This window comes from Erythrolamprus reginae, chromosome Z, assembly GCF_031021105.1.
Source record: "Erythrolamprus reginae isolate rEryReg1 chromosome Z, rEryReg1.hap1, whole genome shotgun sequence".
Lineage (NCBI taxonomy): Eukaryota > Metazoa > Chordata > Lepidosauria > Squamata > Dipsadidae > Erythrolamprus > Erythrolamprus reginae.
In genome coordinates this window covers 123301517-123323287 of record NC_091963.1, presented here as the reverse complement: position 1 = coordinate 123323287, position 21771 = coordinate 123301517, and the positions used below count along the sequence as shown (strand labels likewise).

The following is a 21771-nucleotide window of genomic DNA, read 5'->3' as shown; positions in this document are numbered from 1 at the left end:
AGGCATGGTATGTCTCACTGATTCATAACAATCGGTTTTCTCTGCTGTGGAGAATGATATCTCAAAATCCTGGCCTACAATGAGAACAACCACTTCTGTAGTTGTGGGGGCATTGAAACAACCTCAGTGCTCTCCCAAAGGCTTCCTTTCAGTGTTAATCACCACTTGGAAGTCCTTATTACCCTTAGGAATTGAATCAACAGCAGCCTTAAGTTCCCGAATATACTTATGTTCATGCAGCAACTTCTGCAGTTGGTTTACCAGTTGTGGATTAATGCCTAAAAAGATTCCACAACAGATGTCCCTCTCATTGTCATCATCACCAACAAAGTATATCTGCAGAAATGAATGCTGCTGCTGAGTCCTTGCCATGATACTCCCTATCCTGCGGTAGACCTGCCCGTATACTTTAAAATGTTGGCATATAATTTCCCTCCTTCACCTCTCTGGCTCCAAAATATGTCATTTGGAAGCATCCATTGTATTTCTGGACAGCAGAAAGAAAGTGCTTTGCTATTGGATGCTGGTGGATGAGATGGCTATGCAAGGATTCAGGGGAGGGCTGAAGGGGAGGGAGGCGTACTTTACTGCCACTGCAGCTCATCCTGGGACTCTCATCCTGCCACTTTGGAACATGGCACCAGGCATAGGGTAATCAGCATCCCAGATCAACAACCTTGTCCCTGGAATAATTAATATGAGGTTCATATTTAAAATCAGACAATTACTTATTAGTTGAAGGCATTGATGCAATTTATGATTGATTAACATAGAAACATAGAAGACTGAAGGCAGAAAAAGACCTCATGATCCATCTAGTCTGCCCTTATACTATTTTTTGCATTTTATCTTAGGATGGATATATGTTTATCCCAGGCATGTTTAAATTCAGTTACTGTAGATTTACCAACCACATCTGCTGGAAATTTGTTCCAAGGATCTACTACTCTTTCAGTAAAATAATATTTTCTCATGTTGCTTTTGATCTTTCCCCCAACTAAATTCAGATTGTGTCCCCTTGTTCTTGTGTTCACTTTCCTATTAAAAACACTTCCCTCCTGAACCTTATCTAACACTAAAATGTTTTGATCATGTCCCCCTCTTTTCCTTCTGTCCTCCAGACTATACAGATTGAGTTCATTACGTCTTTCCTGATACGTTTTATGCTTAAGACCTTCCACCATTCTTGTAGCCTGTCTTTGGACCCGTTCAATATTGTCAATATCTTTTTGTAGGTTAGGTCGCCAGAACTGAACACAGTATTCCAAATGTGGTCTCATCAGCACTCTATATAGTAGGATCATAATCTCCCTCTTCCTGTTTGTTATACCTCTAGCTATGCAGCCAAGCATCCTATTTGCTTTTCCTACTGCCCGACTACACTGCTCACCCATTTTGAGACTGTCAGAAATCACTACCCCTAAATCCTTCTCTTTTGAAGTTTTTGCTAACACAGAACTGCCAATACAATACTCAGATTGAGGATTCCTTTTCCCCAAGTGCATTATTTTATATTTGGAAACATTAAACTGCAGTTTCCATTGCTTTGACCATTTGTCTAGTAAAGCTAAATCATTTACCATATTACAGACGCCTACAGGAATATCAACTATATTGCACACTTTAGAGTCATCGGCAAATAGGCAAACCTTCCCTACCAAACCTTCCCCTATGTCACTCACAAACATATTAAAAAGAATAGGATGCAGAACAGACCCTTGTGTCACACCGCTTGTAACCTTTCCCTGCTCAGAAAACTCGCTATTAACAATAACTCTCTGAGGTCCTTCCTGGTGGTGGTGGGGTTCCCCAGACTTGTCTTGGGGGACTTTAACCTACCGTCACTCAATGAAATCTCTGGGTTGGCACAGGAGTTCATGGGCACCATGACCTGACTCAAGAAGTACAGGGTCCGAGTCATGAGGTGGGACACGCACCTGACATGGTATTCCTCTCTGAGCGATTGAGTAATGGTCTGAGACTAAGGGGCTTAGAAATGTTGCCTTTGTCATGGTCAGACCGTTTTCTACTGCGGCTTGACTTCCTGGCTCCAGTCCTGCCCCGCAGGGAGGCGGAATCGTCTAGGTGGTTCCGCCCCAGATGCCTGATGGACCCAGAGGGCTTTTAAAGGGCACTTGGGGTTATACCAGATGCACTCATCCACAGTTTGGCAGAGTCTCTTGCTGTGGCCTGGAATAAAGCTGCGACGGAAGCTCTTGACCAGATTGCGCCATAGCAAGCGTCTTCAAACTTGCCAAGTTTAAGGCTTGTGGACTTCAATTCCCATTTCTGACAGGTGGAGGAATTCTGGGAGTTTTAGTCCACAAGCCTTAAACCTGGCAAGTTTGAAGTTTATAAAAAGTGTACATGATTTTAAAAAGTATACCTCATTTTAAAAAGTATACATGGTTATAAAAAGTATTCTGCTACACTGGTATTTTATTAAACAATATAATACTACATCATTTGGTTCAGAATACTTTTTTCCTTGTTTTCCTCCTCTCAAATCTTGGTGTATCTTGTGATTCTAAAAGCATTCCTTTGTGTATAGAAGTCCTCATTGTTGTGGCCATGTTCCCTATGGGTGTAGTTAGCAAACATTAAGGAGGAAGCCATGTCTGAATTTTACCAGATTTGCAGTATGTAACTGCTGGATTACAAGAATAATAGCTGTCAAACAATAACTTACAATTAAGTCAATGAGGATTTTTTCTTTTTTCTTTTAATTGTCTATTTCTTAAAAAGTATAATAATCTCTGGATCCTAACTAAGGATTCATTTCCATTATATAATTGTCATATTTATTGGTGTTGAGTGATATATTTTTCTCCATCAATCTGCATCATGCACTTATATTTGAGCTAGAGATGCACTATAAATTTTCCACAAAAAGACTTCCAAGAGATTGTGAAAGAAATATAAAAAACAATAGAAAAACGGGGCATAGATTGACTTTGTATGATTGTTTTCATTATCAATTTAAAAGGATCAATGGGGAAAAGGTAAGTTTTTAAAATTTTAAAATTTATAAATATTATTCAATAAAGGTTTAACAGGTAAATTGTCTGCTCATGAATTTCAACAAAGGGATTTTGTTGTTGTTGTATTAATAGTTTTGATAAAAATAGGTTAAATTGTGAAAGGAGAAATGTAACATTTTCAATGAAACAACTACAATGCCAGTTTTGTCCAAATCAACAAATATTGAACTTTCTGTTGACAATTCACATTCTTGAATATAACCAATGGCTGTAGATAATATCTTTGTAATAGCAGAAGAAAGGTGTATCTCTAAAATTTTAAAGATTGACAAAATCAATATTCCCTGCTGATATGAAAAAAAATCAAATGCTCCCCTAATGTTTGAAAAACATAGCCACATACATTCTTCTTCTTTGAAATTTCTTCTTAAATAAAAATAAATTGGTATGAAGAACTTTCTTTTCAGTTCAAGATGTAACTTTTATAATGCACTATAACAAATTATGTTTGTAATGACATTGCGTGTTACAAGAAAGCAATTTTGTAACATAATTCCAGGTTTAAACAAAGTTGCAATTATAAGATGATAACCGATTGCACTATTTGATATTTTTCTCTTGCAGAATTGGTTCCTTATTAAAGGACATCACTACTGAAGAACTAACTTGAAGTGATATAGCTTCCTCTGTTATGATAGTGAGCATATCAAAATGAAAATAAGTTAGTTGGAGTGTACAGTTTTGTAAAAGAGGATCATATTTTGTTGGAAGATTGGTTAAATTGATATGATTTTCTCAGTCAGTTAAAATTTTAACAATGTCAAACAGAACTATCATCACTGATTTCTTGCTTATGGGGTTTTCTGAACAATGGGAGTTCCAGATTTTGCATTTTATGGTCTTCCTCATGATGTATGTGGTTATGCTGATAGGAAATCTTCTTCTCATCATCCTGGTACTAATGAACAACCATCTTCAGACACCAATGTATTTCTTTCTGGTCAATTTAGCAATTGTTGATCTGGGATCCACGACTGTCACCATTCCCAGATCTATAGCCAGTGCCCTCATGAATATAAGAAAGATATCATATTCTGAATGTGCTGCACAAATGTTTTTCTTTGTTTTCTTCCTGTCATCAGACCTTTTCCTTCTCACAGCTATGGCCTATGACAGATATGTGGCTATCTGTCATCCTTTACTTTATATGTCTATGATGAAATGGGGAACTTGCTTCCAGATAGCAGGGGGTGCATGGATGGTAGGCTTTCTTAATGCTGCTATCCATGCAGGAACCCTGTTTTCATTTCCTTTCTGTTCCACAGTTATCCATCAGTTTTTTTGTGAAATCCCACACCTCATGAAGATTTCCTGTGTCGATTCCAAATTTAGTGAAATCAGGGTTCTCATTTTTAGTGCTTTGCTTGGTGTTGTTTCTTTTATGTTAATTATCATGTCCTATGTAAAAATCTTTAAGACTATATTGAGCATGTCCTCAGTGGCCAGTAGACAAAAGGCCTTCTCTACTTGCATTCCCCATCTCCTTGTTCTCTTCTTATTATGTGGTACAGGTTCATTTTCCTATTTTATATCAAATTCTGGATCTTCTTACATTTGGAATGAAGTCCTTGCAGTGATCTATTCTGTGATCCCTCCAATAATAAACCCTATAATCTATAGTATGAAGAATAAGGATATCAAAGCTGCTTTATGGAAGTTTTTTAAATCAAAGTATTACAAATCAAAACACAGAACCTGCTTAATCCTAAAATCCAATTAATTTTATTAACCTAAAAACTAATATCACTATTATTATTTTTATCTTGCGAACTACAATTTACTTATTTGGATGCATAGCGACAGTTCAGAGAATAATACACAGATACATACACTGTTTTCTGTTTAATCAATGGAAAATATTCTTAAGTTTTCTTTTGCTGAAATATTTGGTTTAAAATCTATATTTTGCTCCCATTTTATTCTTAAATACAGTCATCTTAAAATTAGGCTCAGAATGCTCTGAGAAATGTTGTTTTGTCCCATATAATTTTATTGGGGCCAGAGATGATAACAAATATTTTTCCCTTTGAAGTTGTGGATGAGAAAATAGGATTTGTTATTCTGCATTTATCACATTAGTAGACCTTAGTAGGCTCCAACTGTAAACAGAGAACATGTGAAGAATATTTGTAAGAATCAGTGGTGGGTTTAAATCACAACTGGTTCATGTAAAGAAGTGCCCTGGATGGATGGGTGGAGCCTCCCACCACTGCCGCTACCGGTCCTAAGAACTGGTTTGAACCAAGAGAAACCCACTGCTGGTAAGAATAAATGTTGTCAATGCATTGTAAGTAGCATAACTATCTGTTAATTATTTTTTGTAATTTTAAAAATGTTGTCTCCACAATTTCCATATATATGTCAATGCATATTCCTTAAAATATATCATTAAGAAATATAATTATACATTTTTAATCAATTAGTAATAAATTGATATCATATTTTGTACCTATTTTATGCTGTTATTTATCAGTCTCTTTTTCTTCATTTCTTTACCCTCCCCTCCCTCTAATTCCATTTCCCCCCTCTACCATCTTATTCCTTCTTTCCCCCTTCCTCCTTACCCCCACTCCCTCTCTCTTCCCTTTTCTTTCTATTTCCTCTTTCTCCCTCTTAATTTTTCCAAATGATTCTAATCCTAAATCATTTTATATTTAATAGACTCATAACATATTCCCATACATTTTTAAACTATCAATGTCTCTTCTAAAATCATAATTTTATGTCCTTTCTATATTTATAACCCTTTATTCTAGATATACAGTAGTCCCTCGATTATCGCGAGGGTTCCGTTCCAGGACCCCTTGCGATAATCGAAATTTCGCGATATAGCGGTGCGGAAGTAAAAACACCATCTGCGCATGCGTGCCACTTTTCCATGGTGTTTTTACTTCCGCACCGCCAGCCCGCTGCCCGCCACTTGTCCGCTGCCCGCCCGCTCACCTCGCCAGCAAGAGGGGAAGACCCATGAAAGGTTCCTTGGGCCGCCTAGCAGCTGATCTGCTCGGCAGCGCAGCAGCAGCCTGCGCTGCCGAGCAGATCAGCTGCTAGGCGGCCCAAGGAACCTTCCATGGGTCTTCCCCCTCTTGCTTGTGAGGGCGCTTCAACGTTTCCGGACGGCAAGCTCGGACTCTTTCTTTTTCCCTCAGAGGACGCTTATGACAGGCGGCTGAGGCTTCGAGTGTGTCCCCTTCCACCGCCCGGAGGAAAGCGGGGGGAAGGGAGGAGAGAGAAGGAAGCCAGGCACGAAGAGTGTCCATGAGGGGGAAGAGACCCCCGCGCCGGGCAGGCCCACCGAAGCGGGAAGAGGGGGCGTGCGCCCGGGCCTGGCTAGAGCGCTTGATCTGCGGGCGCCTTAAAAGGGGGTGTGGACTCCTGGGAGGCCTTGGCGGTGGAAGGGGACACACTCGAAGCCTCAGCCGCCTGTCATAAGCGTCCTCTGAGGGAAAAAGAAAGAGTCCGAGCTTGCCGTCCGGAAACGTTGAAGCGCCCTCACAAGCAAGAGGGGGAAGACCCATGGAAGGTTGGAACTGCAGAGCCGAAGGGCGGCCTTTTTGTCTGGGAGGGAAGATGACGCGCGGGCGGCACAGGGACGAGGGGGGGGGGGAGGCAAAGCTCTGCAGCTCCAGCCACTTTCAGCCGAGCCTCCCCGGCCACGCAGCCAGGGAAGCCGAGCCGGGCGTGACGGCGGCGGCGCTGCTGCTCCGGTCGCCCGATCGTGTCCTGCCTCCTGCGCCGATGTTCCACGCCCGGCTCGGCTTCCCTGGCTCCGTGGCCGGGGAGGCTTGGCTGAAAGTGGCTGGAGCTCCACGCCACTACCTGCCGCTTCCAGCAATTCCAGAGCTCGGCCGTAAAGCCCGGCCGCTTGGCCGTATTGCCCATTGCGGAACTGTTCGTTGCCCGCTTGCTTAAGGCCGGCGATCAGCGACGCAGGAGCCATGAACTCGGGGCGAGGGAGGTCTGAAAATAAAAAGCCGGCACCGGCTAGCGGCGTAGAAACCAGGAGAGACGCTTTACTTCCTCCGTGCTCGATTTAATTAGGGGCGGTGCAAGAGGCCTACTACGCCACGCCTCCTTCCTTTAGGAGACGGCCGGGCTCCGGAGATCCGGCGCTGCAATCCGTGCGTGGTTGGTTAGGAAGTCGGTTATGAGAGGAGGGAGAAGCCCTCCCCCCCTCAAGAAATGATGCTTCCCGGGCGCTGTACTCACCGGGAGGTGAACCCAATGGAGTATGGGGCGTGCATAAGGGCACCAGCGTGCCTTCCGTCCCCTTCTCCTAATGTTTCTTTTTTTACTAGTATGACAGGCGGCTGAGGCTTCGAGTGTGTCCCCTTCCACCGCCAAGGCCTCCCAGGAGTCCACACCCCCTTTTAAGGCGCCCGCAGATCAAGCGCTCTAGCCAGGCCCGGGCGCACGCCCCCTCTTCCCGCTTCGGTGGGCCTGCCCGGCGCGGGGGTCTCTTCCCCCTCATGGACACTCTTCGTGCCTGGCTTCCTTCTCTCTCCTCCCTTCCCCCCGCTTTCCTCCGGGCGTGTTGGAGAAGAGGGTCTTCTTCCGCTCTTATTGTCTTGGGTGGGCGGGAGGCAGGAGCTGCAGAAAGGGAAACTTTTTGTTTTCCTTCGCTCCGCCACCCAAGAGAGCGGAGAGGCAGCGGGGGCGCAAGGAAGAAGAAGCGGTGGTGGCGGCGGCTTCCTTCGGGGGCAACGCCAGCAAGAGGGTCTTCCCCCTCTTGCTGGCGTGCGTGGGCGGTGGGGAAGACCCATGGGAGATTCCTTGGGCCGCCTAGCAGCTGAGGGTCTTCCCCACCGCCCACGCACGCCAGCAAGAGGGCGAAGACCCTCTTGCTGGCGTTGCCCCCGAAGGAAGCCGCCGCCGCCACGCCCGGCTCGGCTTCCCTGGCTCCTTGGCCGGGTGGGCTCGGCCGAAAGGGGCTGGAACTGCAGAGCCGAAGGGTGGCCTTTTTGTCTGGGAGGGAAGATGACGCGCGGGCGGCACAGGGGGGGGGGAGGCAAAGCTCTGCGGCTCCAGCCACTTTCAGCCAAGCCTCCCCGGCCACGCAGCCAGGGAAGCCGAGCCGGGCGTGGCGGCGGCGGCGCTGCTGCTCCGGTCGCCCGATCGTGTCCTGCCTCCTGCGCCGATGTTCCACGCCCGGCTCGGCTTCCCTGGCTCCGTGGCCGGGGAGGCTTGGCTGAAAGTGGCTGGAGCTCCACGCCACTACCTGCCGCTTCCAGCAATTCCAGAGCTCGGCCGTAAAGCCCGGCCGCTTGGCCGTATTGCCCATTGCGGAACTGTTCGTTGCCCGCTTGCTTAAGGCCGGCGATCAGCGACGCAGGAGCCATGAACTCGGGGCGAGGGAGGTCTGAAAATAAAAGGCCGGCACCGGCTGGCGGCGTAGAAACCAGGAGAGACGCTTTACTTCCTCCGTGCTCGATTTAATTAGGGGCGGTGCAAGAGGCCTACTACGCCACGCCTCCTTCCTTTAGGAGACGGCCGGGCTCCGGAGATCCGGCGCTGCAATCCGTGCGTGGTTGGTTAGGAAGTCGGTTATGAGAGGAGGGAGAAGCCCTCCCCCCCTCAAGAAATGATGCTTCCCGGGCGCTGTACTCACCGGGAGGTGAACCCAATGGAGTATGGGGCGTGCATAAGGGCACCAGCGTGCCTTCCGTCCCCTTCTCCTAATGTTTCTTTTTTTACTAGTATGACAGGCGGCTGAGGCTTCGAGTGTGTCCCCTTCCACCGCCAAGGCCTCCCAGGAGTCCACACCCCCTTTTAAGGCGCCCGCAGATCAAGCGCTCTAGCCAGGCCCGGGCGCACGCCCCCTCTTCCCGCTTCGGTGGGCCTGCCCGGCGCGGGGGTCTCTTCCCCCTCATGGACACTCTTCGTGCCTGGCTTCCTTCTCTCTCCTCCCTTCCCCCCGCTTTCCTCCGGGCGTGTTGGAGAAGAGGGTCTTCTTCCGCTCTTATTGTCTTGGGTGGGCGGGAGGCAGGAGCTGCAGAAAGGGAAACTTTTTGTTTTCCTTCGCTCCGCCACCCAAGAGAGCGGAGAGGCAGCGGGGGCGCAAGGAAGAAGAAGCGGTGGTGGCGGCGGCTTCCTTCGGGGGCAACGCCAGCAAGAGGGTCTTCCCCCTCTTGCTGGCGTGCGTGGGCGGTGGGGAAGACCCATGGGAGATTCCTTGGGCCGCCTAGCAGCTGAGGGTCTTCCCCACCGCCCACGCACGCCAGCAAGAGGGCGAAGACCCTCTTGCTGGCGTTGCCCCCGAAGGAAGCCGCCGCCGCCACGCCCGGCTCGGCTTCCCTGGCTCCTTGGCCGGGTGGGCTCGGCTGAAAGGGGCTGGAACTGCAGAGCCGAAGGGTGGCCTTTTTGTCTGGGAGGGAAGATGACGCGCGGGCGGCACAGGGGGGGGGGAGGCAAAGCTCTGCGGCTCCAGCCACTTTCAGCCAAGCCTCCCCGGCCACGCAGCCAGGGAAGCCGAGCCGGGCGTGGCGGCGGCGGCGCTGCTGCTCCGGTCGCCCGATCGTCTCCTGCCTCCCGCGCCGATGTTCCACGCCCGGCTCGGCTTCCCTGGCTGCTTGGCGGGGGGGGAGGCTTGGCCGAAAGGGGCTGTACCCGCAGAGCTTTGCCTCCCACCCCTTGCCCCTGTGCTGCCGGCGCGTCATCTTCCCTCCCAGACTCCCCCGGCAAAGTGACGTGGAGGAATGGAAAGCTGAAACCGGGCGGTTTGAGTTTCCCATTCCTTCAAGTCACTTCGCCGCTGCTCTCCTGGCTAAACTGTGTGGCAGGAGACAGGCTTTGAGTTTTTGGCTGGGGGGGAGAAGTAGAACCTTCCTAACTCCCCCCCCCACCAGCCAGAAGGAGCGGCGAAGTGACGTGGAGGAATGGAAAGCTGAAACTGGGCGGTTTGAGTTTCCCATTCCTCCAAGTCACTTTGCCGCTCCTCTCCTGGCTAAACCGGCGGCAGGAGACAGGGTTGGGGGGGGGGTACTGGGAAGCCCCCCAGGCCGACTGCCACCTTTTCAAACAGCCGCGCCCTTCCCAGCTGAGTCCTGAAGCCAAGCGCCAAAGGCGAACTTCTGCGCTTGGCTTCAGGACTCAGCTGGGAAGCGGCACAGGTGTTTTAAAAGGTCTCCCCCGGCATGGGGGGCTTCCTAGCACCCCCCCAAACCCGGGTTGGGGGTTCGGGGGGTGCTAGGAAGCCCCCCATGCCGGCGGGAAGACCCAGGGAAGGTTCCTTTGGCCGCCTAGCAGCTGATCTGCCCGGCGGTAATGCAAACTCCACCATCTACGCATGCGTGCAGATGGTGGTGTTACTTCCGGGTAGAAAACTCGCGATATAGCGTTTCGCGAAGCTCGAGATCGCGAAACTCGAGGGATCACTGTATACAATTAAGCTGCCTCCTAAAATCTAATTTTGTCCTCTGGGTCTACACCATTTATTTTCCATTTTCCTCTTTTTTTAGTCATTCTGATTTAACCCTGCTGTAGTCTTCGATAAAACTCCCTAATGACATGTTCCCGGGTCTATTTGATCTGGACCGCAAATTGATCATTTTAGGTACTTACATTTGGTCTTTTTGAAAGCTTTTTTCACTTGGAAACAAGTTTGAACATTTCTGCACACCTTGAAAGGAAAATTGAAATGAAAACATAATGCTTATTTGTTTATTTTGCTGATAAAATGCACGCCCTCCCCCGTTTTTGTGATTTTTTTAAAAATTTATGGATATTTTTGCTTGCAAAATGCGTTCTATTTTACTAAACCTGGTGTGGGATTGGTAGCTTGAACATTTCTGAACATAATGATATGAAAATTGAACTGAAAAAAATTGATGGTTATTGGTTTATTTTGCACAAAAAGTCTCCCCCCCACTGTTTTCAATTGTTTAAATTCATATAAAATTACATACTTGTTTTTAGTAAAATGCATTTCTTTCATAACATTAGTTGTCTGGCTATCATGTGCTTGCTTTTCAAAAGGATATTCCCAATATTTCTAGCCAAATCTATATAAAAAGTGAAAATAATGGCACACAGCAAGGCTAAGGCGTGGTGGTGGCCCTTTTGTGAGCAGAATATACAAATAAGCATCATTTTTTTCAGTTCTTTTCTATTTTTCTTATGATCAGGAATGTTCAATTTAGTATATCAAAACTTTTGGGGGAAAATTCCTTAGAGATTTGTAGCCTAAAAAAATATAAACTGACGCAAAATGCTCAAAAAGTGGGGGCCACGACCTAAAAATATAAGCCTCAATTTTTTCAGTTCAATTTTCATATCATTTTGTTACGCAATATTGAAACTAGTTTCCCAGTGAAAAAAGTTTTCAAAAAGACAAAATTTAAGTACCTTAAAAAATATTTTTGGTCCAGGTCATATATGACCCGAAACAGACTCAACATCAGTTTTATTGCCCAGAAAAAAGTTAGCCCCCACCCCAAAAAATATTTTTATAATGATCAGCAATGTTAAATTTAGTAAATCAATGCCTAAGATATTAAAAATATTTCGGATTTGAAGCCTAAACAAAATTTAAAGTGAAAATGGTTGCAAGCAGCCTGGGGTGGGGAGGCCTTATTTCTGATTTTAAAAACCCAATAAGCATCATTTTTTTTAGTTCATTTATATTTTTCCTATGATCAGGAATGTTCAAACTTGTAATCCCACACCAAATTTAGTAAAATTGTACGCATTTTGCAGGCTAGACTATTTATAAATTGAAAAAGAAATTGACAAAGAAGAGGGGCCTTTATGAACAAAATAAACCAATAAGCATTATTTTTTATTTCAATTTTCATTTCATTGTGTGCAGAAATGTTCAACTTAGTTTCCAAGGGAAAGAAGATTTCAAATTGACCAAATATAAGCACTTAAAATAAAGAATTTTCTGTTCAAGTCACACAAAGTGGTAGTCTGATGGGATCAGAGGAATTTGGGGTATGAAAACAGTTTCTCCCTGATTGACACCTGTGAAAATTGTGGCTTTAATTATGTGTTTGTACAAAGTTTTCATCTGAAGTCTGGTACCATTGAGTTTTGGAGGACGTAGATTGTGTAACAGCATGATTGTACCACCAACCTTGAGGTAGAAGACATGAGATAATTCTGGTGGGTTGTGAGTGTGCAAGAACTCCACAGAGAAATATTGTATAAAGCATTCCCAATCTTTATTACTGAATACACAGATTAATACTTCATATGCTCAGTGGACTACTTTTGCAGCACAAAGTTGTTTATGCTGTTCGCTGAGTCATTTGTTGGAGTTAGAATAGCTCTTTCCCTCAGTCATGAACTGCTATCCACTCCAGCCTGATGAATTTTGGAGATTCTGTCAGTCAAGCCAGTCAGATCTGTCACATCACAAAGGTTACTTGAAATAGTTATTCTTTCCTCCTCTTTCAAAAGCTTGCCATCATCAATATCAAGTAACAATTTAAAAACTCTTCTGCCCACAAATCATCGTGAAGGTGGCCATGCATGTTAACTGCCAAGGTCAGCAGGCATGCAGGCACCTCGAGGCTCGACTACTGTAACGCTCTCTACATGGGGCTACCTTTGAAAAGTGTTCGGAAATTTCAGATCGTGCAGAATGCAGCTGCGAGAGCAATTATGGGCTTCTCTAAGTATGCCCATATCACTCCAACACTCTGCAGTCTGCCTTGGTTGCCAATCAGTTTCTGGTCACAATTCAAAGTGTTGATTATGACCTATAAAGCCCTTCATGGCACCGGACCAGAATACCTCCGGGACCGCCTTCTGCCGCACAAATCCCAGCGACCGGTTCAGTCCCACAGAGTTGGCCTTCTCCGGGTCCCGTCGACTAAACAATGTCGTCTGGCGGGACCCAGGGAAAGAGCCTTCTCTGTGGCGGCTCCGACCCTCTGGAACCAGCTCCCCCCTGAGATTAGGATTGCCCCCACCCTCCTTGCCTTTCGCAAACTCCTTAAAACCCACCTCTGCTGTCAGGCATGTGGGAACTGAAACATCTCCCCCTTGCCCATGTTGTTTTGGTATTAGATTGATTGTATGAGTGTTTCTTAATATTCTGGGGTTGTTTTTTTTTATGAAGTTTTAGCTTAAAATTGTAATTGGATTGGTGGGTATTGGATTTGTTATTATGTATTGTTTTTATCTTGTTGTGAGCCGCCCCGAGTTTTCAGAGAGGGGCTGCATATAAATCCAATAAATCTAATCTAATCTAACCTGTCAGGATGAGATTTCATTTCACTTCTGCGCATTCTTCTCCTGCAGAACTGGTTGGCTTTCTATATGTAGTAAATTGGAATTTGTAAAAGCATTGACCAAGCCAGAAGTATTATTTTTGGAGGGTTATTCATCCTCTCAACAACATTATCCTCAGGAAAATAAACTGTCTGGCCATTTTCAAGATGTATGGTGCATAACAGGAGGAAACGTTTTGTGAATAGGGAAGCAGAGAATGTCCCAGAGTTGCTGATGTATCATCCTGCCACATATCTCGTCACCTCATTCATATCCTCAATGGTAGAACACTGCCTGGTCAGATACTTTGTTAATATACTTGCAGATGTATTTTATGTATTTTATGGATTTAACTAAATTGCAGTACTCAACATTTATATGAGACAAAAAGGTGCAAGACAGGATAGGGTTGAATGGCACCACCCAGCAATTGTCAAGATCAAGTCTATTGGAGATTTTCTCAATTGAAAAATAATCCAGAAGCTCACACAATGTGATTTTAGCTAAATTAAATAATTTCTTTAGAATCATAATAACAGATATTAACAGCACCATATTGCAGAGTATTTCTCTTCATTCAATTACAGAGAATTAGCTTCATTACAGCAAGTTCAGAGCAGGGACCATAACGAGATTGAACACAGACCAAACTGAGACCTTGTGCAGACTGAAACCACACCCAGCCATAACTTACAGTTTCTCCTGCACAGACTCAGTAGCAGTTAACTCCCATTGGATGACTGAGTTCCTATGATTATTTATTGGGTGACCTTGTTATCACTAGCTCTTCTAGCTCATGACTACTCAACAAAGTTCAGTAATGTTGACAGTGACCATCTGCCGGGGACCACCTGTGATATTGAGGATAGCTGACCTCTCTGGTTTGAGTTTCCTTCAGAAAGAGACAGGAGTACTGATTGTTGCAGGTGCCATCTACCAGCAGGGTGAGTTCCTGTTCCTTTCACATGTGCTGGGGATCACTGTCATTTTGATAATGTCGTGGAGGGCTAGATCTGTTAGGATCAGGTACCTCAGCATTTATAACTTTGTCAATGGACTCTAGTCTTCTCTTCTCGCCACAGAAGAATATGAATGTCGGGGTGGTGGGGTGGTGGTGTCCACATTTCTGCCATTCTATGGAGTACATGTGACATCTGGTATTTCCAAAGAAATCTCTAGTGGGGAGCTACATGATATGTTTTACTTTCTTTAAAAAAATATTTTTAATTGAGATTTAAAATTTAAAAGAAAATATAAACATACAAAAAGACAAAACACAAAAAAAAACCCATAAGAAAAACCAGTCAGGTACATACACATAACAATAAATACACTTACAAAAACAATACTATATCAAACACCTCCCTTATATTCTTTTTCCTTGTTTTGTCAAATACACTCAGTAAAAAAAAGGTTTTGGTTATTAATTTCTCTGAATATATACATCTATTATCATTCCTACCGCCTTATCTTAATCATTAATACAAGAGTTCATGTAATTGAAATAGTCAAAATTATGTATATAATGATTTTCTTAATCATCGTCTTGTATTTCAGCTTGTTTCAGCTTGCTTATTAATTGTCACTTTAGTCATATCTGTTAACCACCTTTGCATTTTATCCCAAAAGTTTTTAATATGTGGGCAAGTCCACCATATGTCAAAATAGTTTCACATGAAAAGCCCTTGCTACTATATCATATCTATTGTGAGATTTTTGGCCATGTTTCAAGATCTGTATGATTTCTGGCCCTTTCAGATTGCAAGTAAATGTAATGAACAGATCTGGTCATCTGAAATGACATACATACATAATTGGATCATGCATTCTCTCATGCATGTAGTGGGATCCTCCAGTTAAAGAAGATGGCAACACAATGATCTTGTCAAGTTGTGATAAATGGCTGTCAGTTCTTCTTCATGACATCCTCCAGGTGCACATACTCCTCACTTCTCAGGGATTATTATTTTTTTGTTTCTATGAATCATTTGGCATACATATTAACCAGAAATTAATTGAGAAGGTTGTAGAACATCAGTAAGTACCATTCTTCACAATCATGTTCCATTATCATGTAGCTATAAATGGTGTTTGGGTTGCACTGAGATACAATATACTGATGTAATAGCCATCTTCTGCACAGAAGCCATCTTCTACATATCAGCGGGTACTGGAGAACATCATAGGCATGGTATGTCTCAATGATTCATAACAATCGGTTTTCTCTGCTGTGGAGAATGATATCTCAAAATCCTGGCCTACAATCAGAACAACCACTTCTGTAGTCGTGGGGGCATTGAAACAACCTCAGTGCTCTCCAGAAGGCTTCCTTTCAGTGTTAATCACCACTTGGAAGTCCTTATGACCCTTAGGAATTGAATCAACAGCAGCCTTAAGCTCCCGAATATACTTATGTTCATGCAGCAACTTCTGCATTTGGTTTACCAGTTGTGGATTAATGCCTAGAAAGATTCCACAACAGATGTCCCTCTCATTGTCATCATCACCAATGAAGTATATCTGCAGAAATGAATGCTGCCTCTGAGGCCCTGCCATGATACTCCCTATCCTGTGGTAGACCTGCCCCTATACGTTGAATGTTGGCATAAAATTTCCCTCCTTCACCTCTCTCACTACAAAATATGTCATTTGGAAGAATCCATTGTATTTCTGGACAGCAGAAAGAAAGTTCTTTGCTATTGGATGCTAGTGGATGAGATGGCTATGCAAGGATTCATGGGAGGGCTGAAGGGGAGGGAGGCGTACTTTACTGCCACTGCAGCTCATCCTGGGACTCTCATAGTGCCACTTTGGAACATGGCACCAGGCACAGGGTAATCAGCATCCCAGATCAACAACCTTGTCCCTGGAGTAATTAATATGAGGTTCATATTTAAAATCAGACAATTACTTATTAGTTGAAGACATTGATGCAATTTGTGATTGATTAACATAGAAACATAGAAACATAGAAACATAGAAACATAGAAACATAGAAACATAGAAACATAGAAGACTGACGGCAGAAAAAGACCTCATGATCCATCTAGTCTGCCATTATACTATTTTTTGTATTTTATCTTAGGATGGATATATGTTTATCCCAGGCATGTTTAAATTCCGTTACTGTAGATTTGCCAACCACATCTGCTGGAAATTTGTTCCAAGGATCTACTACTCTTTCAGTAAAATAATATTTTCTCATGTTGCTTTTGATCTTTCCCCCAACTAACTTCAGATGGTGTCCCCGTTCAATTTTGTCAATATCTTTTTGTAGGTTAGGTCTCCAGAACTGAACACAGTATTCCAAATGTGGTCTCACCAGCGCTCTATATAGCAGGATCACAATCTCCCTCTTCCTGCTTGTTATACCTCTAGCTATGCAGCCAAGCATCCTACTTGCTTTTCCTACTGCCCGACTACACTGCTCACCCATTTTGAGACTGTCAGAAATCACTACCCGTAAATCCTTTTCTTCTGATGTTTTTGCTAACAGAGAACTGCCAATACAATACTCAGATTGAGGATTCCTTTTCCCCAAGTGCATTATTTTACATTTGGAAACATTAAACTGCAGTTTCCATTGCTTTGACCATTTATCTAGTAAAGCTAAATCATTTACCATATTACAGACGCCTCCAGGAATATCAACCCTATTGCACACTTTAGAGTCATCGGCAAATAGTCAAACCTTCCCTTCCCCTATGTCACTCACAAACATATTAAAAAGAATAGGACCCAGAACAGACCCTTGTGGCATACCGCTTGCAACCTGTCTCTGCTCAGAAAACTCGCTATTAACAATAACTCTCTGATGTCTACGCTTCAGCCAGCTGCAAATCCACTGAATTATCCAGGGATTAAGTCCAATCTTCACTAATTTATCTATCAGCTCTTTATGTAGAACCGTATCAAAGGCTTTGCTAAAGTCCAGATAGGCAATATCCATGCCACCACTTTCATCCAACACCTTTGTGACATAGTCAAAGAAATCAATGAGATTAGTCTGACATGATTTGCCTTCAGTAAAGCCATGCTGATTTGGGTCCACTAAGTTATTGTTTTTTAGGTGCTGATTTATCCTCTTTTTGAGTAGAGTCTCTATCATGTTAACTATAAGTGAGGTCAACCTAACTGGCCTGTAGTTACCAGCTTCTTCTCTACTGCCCTTCTTGTGGATAGGCAAAACACTGGCCATTCTCCAATCCTCAGGAACATCTCCTGTTAACAGGAATTGGTTAAGCAACTCAGTCAGGGGGGTAGCCTTGACTAATCTGAGTTCTTTAAAAACTCTGGGGCAGATGCCATCTGGACCCATTACCTTATTTATTTTTAATCGTTCAAGTTCTTCGAAGACATCGGCTTCTAAGATCACTTGAGCTGAATCCGTACAGATGGAAGCAATGCTATATCCATCTATAATATTATATTGTAAGGTGTCTTTTGAGAAAACTAAACAGAAATAGCTATTGAAATGGTCAGCGGTCTCCTTATTCCCATCAATGCATGCATTATTCCAGGTACTAAGCTTCATGATGCAGCAGTTTTTCTTCTTCCTATCACTAATACAGTAATACCTCGTCTTACAAACTTAATTGGTTCCGGAAGTAGGTTTGCAAGACGAAAAGTTCGTAAGAGGAAACATTGTTTCCCATAGGAGTGATTAATGCGTGCAAAGGGGAAAAAAATCGCAAAATGGCGCTCTTCTGAAACAGTCAGGGGCTTCTCGACGTTCTCCCGAACACCGAACCCGGAGGTTCGGGTTCCGTTTCGGGTTCCTGAGGCTGCCGAGAAGTGCCCAGCTGTTTAAGAAGGTTACAGCCAGGTGCCACCACCCGGCAGAGCGCAGTTTTTGCGATCGGTGGGGGAGTTTTCGGCCGATCTGGAGGCCAGAAAGGAGGTGGGGAATCCCAATAGGGAATTCCATGGGCGCAGCTTTGATGTCACGAAGACGTCCTTCCTGGAGGTGGTGGGGATCCCCAGACTTATTGTCTTGGGGAACTTTAACCTACCGTCGCTCAGTGAAATCTCTGGGCTGCCACAGGAGTTCATGGGCACCATGACCTGACTCAAGTAGTACAGGGTCCGAGTCATGAGGTGGGACATGCACCTGACATGGTCTTCCTCTCTGAGCAATTGAGTAATGGTCTGAGACTAAGGGGCTTAGAAATGTTGCCTTTGTCATGGTCAGACCATTTTCTACTGCGGCTTGACTTCCTGGCTGCAATCCTTCCCCGCAGGGAGGCAGAATTGACTTGGTGGTTCCGACCCAGATGCCTGATGGACCCAGAGGGATTTTAAAGGGCACTTGGGGTTATACCAGATGCACTCATCCACAGTTTGGCAGAGTCTCTTGCTGTGGCCTGGAATAAAGCTGCGACGGAAGCTCTTGACCAGATTGCAAGTGTCTTCAAACTTGCCAAGTTTAAGGCTTGTGGACTTCAATTCCCATTTCTGACTGGTGGAGGAATTCTGGGAGTTGAAGTCCACAAACCTTAAACTTGGCAAGTTTGAAGTTTATAAAAAGTGTACATGATTTAAAAAAGTATACCTCATTTAAAAAATATACATGGTTATAAAAAGTATTCCGCTACACTGGTATTTTATTAAACAATATAACAACATCATTTGGTTCAGAATACTTTTTTCCTTGTTTTCCTCCTCTAAAGTCTAGGTGTATCTTATATACCAGCGCATCTTATACACTGAAAAATATGGTAATATTGTGAAGCTCGCATATATATTCTGCTTGTTGAAAGGAAACATTGTGTTCTTACAATGCCCTGGAGAATGGCATCTTCTGCCACTACAGTTGTGATTCTAAAAGCATTCCTTTGTGTATAGAAGTCCTCAATGTTGTGGCAATGTTCCCTGTGGGTGTAGTTAGCAAACTTTGAGGAGAAAGCCATGTCTGAATTTTACCAGATTTGCAGTATATAACTGCTGGATTACAAGAATAATAGCTGTCGAACAATAACTTAAAATTAAGTCAATGAGGATTTTTTCTTTTCTTTTTTTAATTGTCTATTTCTTAATAAGTGTAATAATCTCTGGATCCTAACTAAGGATTCGTTTCCATTATATAATTGTCATATTTATTGGTGTTCATTGGTAGATTTTTCTCCATCAGTCTGCATCATGCACTTATGTTTCAGCTAGAGATGCACTATAAATTTTCCACAAAAAGACTTCCAAGAGATTGTGAAAGAAATATAAACAAACAAAAGAAAAACGGGGCATAGATTGACTTTGTATGATTGTTTTCATTATCAATTTCAAAGGATCAATGGGGAAAAGGTAAGTTTTTAAAATTTGAAAATTTATAAATATTATTCAATAAAGGTTTAACAGGTAACTTGTCTTCTCATGAGTTTCAACAAAGGGGTTTTGTTGTTGTTGTATTAATAGTTTTGATAAAAATAGGATAAAGTGTGAAAGGAGATATGTAACATTTTCAATGAAACAACTACAATGCCAGTTTTGTCCAAATCAACAAATATTGAACTTTCTCTTGACAATTCACATTCTTGAATATAACCCATGGCTGTAGATAATATCTTTGTAATAGCAGAAGAAAGGTGTATCTTAAAATTTTAAAGATTGACAAAATCAATATTCCCTGTTGATATGAAAAAAAAATCAAATGCTCCCCTAATGTTTGAAAAACATAGCCACATACATTCTTCTTCTTTGAAATTTATTTTTAAATAAAAATAAATTGGTATGAAGAACTTTCTTTTCAGTTCAAGATGTGGCCTTTTATGACACAGGAGATACCATATTAACATTAATATAAAATAATGGATGCATATCTAGGATCATATCATCACAAGAATACCTTGTTTTTTAAAAAATAAAACTTCACTAAAATACCATAATAACAGACCTCATTTCCCTTCCATTGTACATAAATAATCTAAATAGGCATTAAATTCATCCTGAGCTATGTTGAACAGTTGTAACTTTTATAATGCACTATAACAAATTATGTTTGTAATGACCCTGCGTGTTACAAGAAAGCAATTTGGTAACATAACTCCAGGTTTAGACAAAATTGCAATTATAAGATGATAACCGATTGCACTATATGATATTTTTCTCTTGCAGAATTGGTTCCTTATTAAAGAACATCACTACTGAAGAACTAACTTAAAGTGATATAGCCTTCTCTGTTATGATAGTGAACATATCAAAATGAAAATAAGTTAGTTGGAGTGTACAGTTTTGTAAAAAAGGAACATATTTTGTTGGAATATTGGTTAAATTGAAATGATTTTCTCAGTCAGTTAAAATTTTAACAATGTCAAACAGAACTATCATCTTGGATTTCTTGCTTATGGGATTTTCTGAACAATGGGAGTTCCAGATTTTGCATTTTATGGTCTTCCTCATGATGTATCTGGTTATGCTAATAGGAAATCTTCTTCTCATCATCTTGGTACTAATGAACAATAATCTTCAGACACCAATGTATTTCTTTCTGGTCAATTTAGCAATTGTTGATCTGGGATCCACGACTGTCACCATTCCCAGGTCTATAGCCAGTGCCCTCATGAATATAAGAAAGATATCATATTCTGAATGTGCTGCACAAATGTTTTTCTTTGTTTTCTTCCTGTCATCAGACCTTTTCCTTCTCACAGCTATGGCCTATGATAGATATGTGGCTATCTGTCATCCTTTACTTTATATGTCTATGATGAAATGGGGAACTTGCTTCCAGATGGCAGGGGGTGCATGGATGGTAGGCTTTCTTAATGCTGCTATCCATGCAGGAACCCTGTTTTCTTTGCCTTTCTGTTCCACAGTTATCCATCAGTTTTTCTGTGAAATCCCACACCTCATAAAGATTTCCTGTGTCGATTCCAAATTTAGTGAAATCTGGGTCCTCATTTTTAGTGCTTTGCTTAGTGTTGTTTCTTTTATGTTAATTATCATGTCCTATATTAAAATCTTTAAGACTATATTGAGCATGTCCTCATTGGCCAGTAGACAAAAGGCCTTCTCTACTTGCATTCCCCATCTCCTTGTTGTCTTCTTATTATGTGGTACAGGTTTAATTTCCTGTTTCATATCAAATTCTGGATCTTCTTACATTTGGAATGAAGTCCTTGCAGTGATCTATTCTGTGATCCCTCCAATGATGAACCCTATAATCTATAGTATGAAGAATAAGGATATCAAAGCTGCTTTATGGAAGTTTTTTAAATCAAAGTATTACAAATCAAAACACAGAACCTGCTTAATTCAAAAATCCAATTAATTTTATTAACCTTAAAACTAATATCACTATTATTATGTATATCTTGCGAACTACAATTTACTTATTTGGATGCATAGAGACAGTTCAGAGAATTATACACAGATAGATTAACTGAAATGGTTGAAAGGCTGCAATTATTTGTAGTAAACTTTAGCAAAATAAAAATTAGATGTAACAGCCACATTTTAACATTAATATATTTATTACACTATATATTCAGATAAGAAACTTGGTTTTCTGTTTAATCAATGG

At 42.7% G+C, this 21771-nt stretch overlaps 2 protein-coding genes across 2 annotated transcripts; both read left to right on the top strand.

The window, feature by feature from the left end:
• Positions 1 to 3798: 3798 nt before the first annotated feature.
• On the top strand, positions 3799 to 4761 carry LOC139154041 (olfactory receptor 14I1-like). Its single transcript, XM_070728470.1, has one exon. It carries the CDS (start codon positions 3799 to 3801, stop codon positions 4759 to 4761), a length of 963 nt encoding a protein of 320 aa, XP_070584571.1.
• A 15795-nt stretch (positions 4762 to 20556) lies between these two features.
• On the top strand, positions 20557 to 21519 carry LOC139154040 (olfactory receptor 14I1-like). The gene has a single exon (XM_070728468.1). It carries the CDS (start codon positions 20557 to 20559, stop codon positions 21517 to 21519), a length of 963 nt encoding a protein of 320 aa, XP_070584569.1.
• The last annotated feature ends 252 nt before the right edge of the window (positions 21520 to 21771 follow it).